The sequence below is a fragment of the Atta colombica genome, unplaced genomic scaffold, assembly GCF_001594045.1.
Source record: "Atta colombica isolate Treedump-2 unplaced genomic scaffold, Acol1.0 scaffold277, whole genome shotgun sequence".
Lineage (NCBI taxonomy): Eukaryota > Metazoa > Arthropoda > Insecta > Hymenoptera > Formicidae > Atta > Atta colombica.
Genome location: NW_017259378.1, coordinates 1,551,768 through 1,555,942, shown reverse-complemented (window position 1 = coordinate 1,555,942; position 4,175 = coordinate 1,551,768). Strand labels below are relative to the sequence as shown.

Here is a 4,175-nt window from a genome sequence, read left to right as displayed (position 1 = left end):
TATATATATATAAAGAATAATGCAATGAAATGAGAAAATGAGTTATGTTCAAGTATACCTGCAGTTTTCTTCGTAATATGAAAGAAATATTCTTCCATTTCTTAAAATAGTTGACGAATTGATTTGATGTATGATAACATATCGACAAAGAATCTGAGTTTTACTTAAGAGGTTCAGGACGGAATTTCATATAACATAAAATATTTGTGAAGTTTCGACATCTAGCAACGAGTATTTGGTGCTTTCTCCGGATTCAATATTCTAACAGGGCAAAAAGACCCTATTATGTCACATTTGGATCGTATAGATCCAAGATTTGTCGTACACAATATTCTGCACAACACTCTTTCTGTCTTTAACAGTATATTTATGATGAGACCGTATACGTATACATACATAAAAAGAGAAATATTGGTTTTTTTTAAATATTTTATTGCAAGTTTGTCGTATTATGAATGTAATGAAATCATTATACACTAAACATTTCTTTTTTTTATTTTTTTATATAAAACAAATGACGATTATTTCAATAACTTTTAGTATAATAAATAAATCGCGATTACATCCTGCTTCGATAATCTATTAACAAGAATTTTGAAATATATTATAAATCTACGAAAATGATATAATATGATATATGATGAAATAATGCATTGTTATAAAACACTGTAAAAGTACAGTTATGATAATAAGTTGTAATTGACATTATATATTAATATACCGCTTTTAAAAGTATTTGCTATGCTTTCAACCACTCACATCTCGTAACAATTTCAGAGCAACGTATAATATATGATGATGTAAAATGCAGATTAAACATGACGACGATGAAAATGCCGGTGACGTAAAGTAAACATATTTAATGTTCGTAAAATGTATAATTTGATCTGCGTAACAGTGTTTCCGCCTCAATTTCATATTTCACGCATGAGACATCGTAATATCGAGCACATCAATTATGAATCATATAATCTTTCTCCAGAGTGATGATTATATAATTTAGATGAAACTTTTTTCTTTTAATAGAAGATATCTTTTCTGAGAAATTTCTTGTTATTCTAGTAATACAAAATAAAATTTAATCTTACATTAATTTGCGATAAATCAAATTTTACAATAATTTTGGATCCATTTTTTATTATCTTGATAATTTTTAAATATTATTTTTAAATGTATACCAAATGTGTCAATTTTCAAATATATATCAATTAACGGAAAAACATTAATGATTTATCGTTCTGTGCGTGAAATAAATGAATTGGCACAGCAGTTACTTCTCTGACCGTAATTGCACTTATTAAAACTTTACACGATCCATTGAATTGTCATATTTTAGGCTTTTTTTCTTTCTTTCTCTTCTCTCTGTGATGTTCTCTTAGTCTTGAAGAACTTTTACGATAGGAGTGTTATATATTTTATCGTAAATATCGAGGTATGTTTTTCTTCTATTTATGGTGCTTCAGCAAACAAAATGTCTTATAGACAAATTCATGAAATTCACAGAAAATACTTCGTATAAGTTTTCGTGGCTTGAATTTGTATCGCTTTTCTGCTTTTGAATTGTACGGACTCAATTTCATTATCTTGAATTTTTATCATCGTAATTTTTCTGTTAGCTTATAACCTAATACTATTTAATACTGCATTATCGAATTTAATAACATTTTTTACGATATCTCTATACTTTTACAGATATATAATGTGGCAAATAATAGCGGTTATTGATTTTGCGTAAATTGCGTTAGCAGTCATTAAAGTTTTTACATGGAAATAATATTGTAAAGTGATATAAAAGAATTATATAATATCAATGATTATTTAGTTTCTCATTAAAAGTATTCCCATCTTTTTTATAGCTAACTTATATAAAAAACTTTATTGAAACTTGAGAATAATAGAAATGAAGCTAATTTAAAACATTATATGACATAAAATGAATGATAAATATACATATACATTGTTATATTATATAAATATATACCGTTATATTATATAAAATTTCTTGCACATTCATCATTGTTACAGTAGTAGAGGTCAGATATTTATTTGTTAAATTTCATTAGAATTTATTAATTAAATCTCAGCCCTCGCGATATAACAAATATATAACAAATATGACATATTATAATATACGATTTACGGCCACTGATAAGTACAAATTTATGATTTTATGATTCATTGAATCATAAAATTGATTATGTAAACGAAGAGGATATGCTTCTTAAGTATTTTTAATCGTTGAATATGAGTACTCATTTGCATATAAATCGAATTAGAAATAAAAGAAAAATTTTTAATTACACATCAGCTCCCAAACAACTACAATTAAGTATTTATTTGTAGTTTATTTTGATACATTTTGAACTCACCCAACATCACGTAGCACGTGTTGAAGAAACTCGGGCCCAGTATAACGCTAAGTAATCCTAAAATGCCCTGTGGCATCTCCGTGAAAAGGAATAACAGGAGCACCGCTAACAACATCATCGTAGTCCTGTCAGTCTGTCTTTCTTTATCATTGCCTTTTCTTCTCTTCTTAGGTTTCTCGCAGGCGTGCTCCTTGCCGTTGCCCATCTTGATTGCTATATTTTTCGTAGTAAGTTTCTTTCGCCTCTGTTTTGCCTCCAACAACACCTTGACTAGTTTAATACTCAACCCCGTTAATGCCACACATGGTATCAGTTTGATCACCACGCTATAGATCCAAACGTTGATGTCCTTGAGAACATTGCTCATTGGAGATTCAGTGAGTTTCACAAAATATAACGTGGTCTTAGTCATGCCTTCGAAAGACGCGACTGTGCTGTTGGTCATCTGCTGGAATTTTGTTAGATTGACGCTCATCCCCCGTTCATCCAGTATTTCCACTTGCGGTCTCACTTCGGTGTTGATATAAAGCGGTATGCAAAGAATTGGACAGGACACATAAGCGAAGGCGATCATTAGGGAGGTGCGCTTGTTACTACACCATTCGCGATTTCTCTGTGGATATGCTACTGCAATATACCTCCAGACTGCTAGAGTCACTGTCAGGCAAATTGAAATCGTATGACATACTTGTGTGAAGTTAGAATGGAATAGGACGAAGATGCTCCAACCGTAGGTGAAGGTATCTCTGCGGGGCCGTCGATAGAGATACATATGGATCGCGTAAGGAATGTACTCGATCATCACGAGTAAATCGGCCACGGCGAGACCGGTGAGTATCATGTTAGTAGGCGATTGCATCTCACGACGCGTTAGCACGGCGATATTGAGTACATTGGCAATTGAACCGAATATGCATACCAATAGACTAGCCCAGCCATGCACTTGAGCATACCAATTGTAGAAGGATTCCAAGCGCGCGCCGCACTCGTATCCTGTGGGTTCCGGCGCCGGCGTGAAGTTCTGGCTGAAATTCATCTTTGCGAAGTGAAATGGTCCTGCGAAGGAGTAAAGTGCACTACCACTATGGAATCAATGAACTCTTCTTTCTCGTCTTTTAGAATTTCTATTCTCCTCGGATAAATCATTACCGTCTATGACAATAATTTTCTTGATGTTTTTTTATTGAAAAACGTTTGCACAAATGGAGCAACATGAATCGGAGTTAATCATATGAAATTATATTAATAACTGACGATTATATATTGCGACGCTATTGATGACGACTTACACATATTAATAACGATGAAATTAAGATCACAATTAAGTATTTTAAAAGTTATTACTGTCAGATTAACGAAGACATTTATTACGCACAGCTTACTTAGCAATGTTAATTACTACTGATTCTCAATGATTCCTATATTAGAGAACATTTATAAATTGATATTGGCATTTTATAGCAAACGGGAAAACGTTTTCGTCATTTCTGTGTCATTTCAGAGAGATATGATTGGGAAAATTGAATCACTCTGCCGCCTACATCACATCTTTGATTCACTTTAAAATTTCGGTTGACTAAGTTTGATCAGAAATTGTTCACTGATTTGATGCCGAGAGAATGTGATAATTTTTTTACATTCTTCGAATTGGAAATCACACAACTTTGAGACGATTTGTGCTTGTGCTGAAGGGAAGGATAAAGTTACCATGTGTTTGAAAATTCTCTCTCTCGATCTAACTCGAACGATCATAGTCGAATATGTTTTGGTTAAACTTTTACGCTATCAAAGAGCGTACGATGAAAC

General features: G+C 32.1%; 1 protein-coding gene across 1 annotated transcript in view; it reads right to left on the bottom strand.

The window, feature by feature from the left end:
- LOC108689812 (sex peptide receptor-like) overlaps window positions 1-3,405 on the bottom strand; it is a 15,696-nt gene extending 12,291 nt beyond the window's left edge. Inside the window, exon 1 of the mRNA XM_018196752.1 lies at window positions 2,370-3,405. Within this exon, the coding sequence (XP_018052241.1) occupies window positions 2,370-3,405 (1,036 nt within the window). The remainder of the gene's footprint in view (window positions 1-2,369) is intronic.
- Window positions 3,406-4,175: the final 770 nt, after the last annotated feature.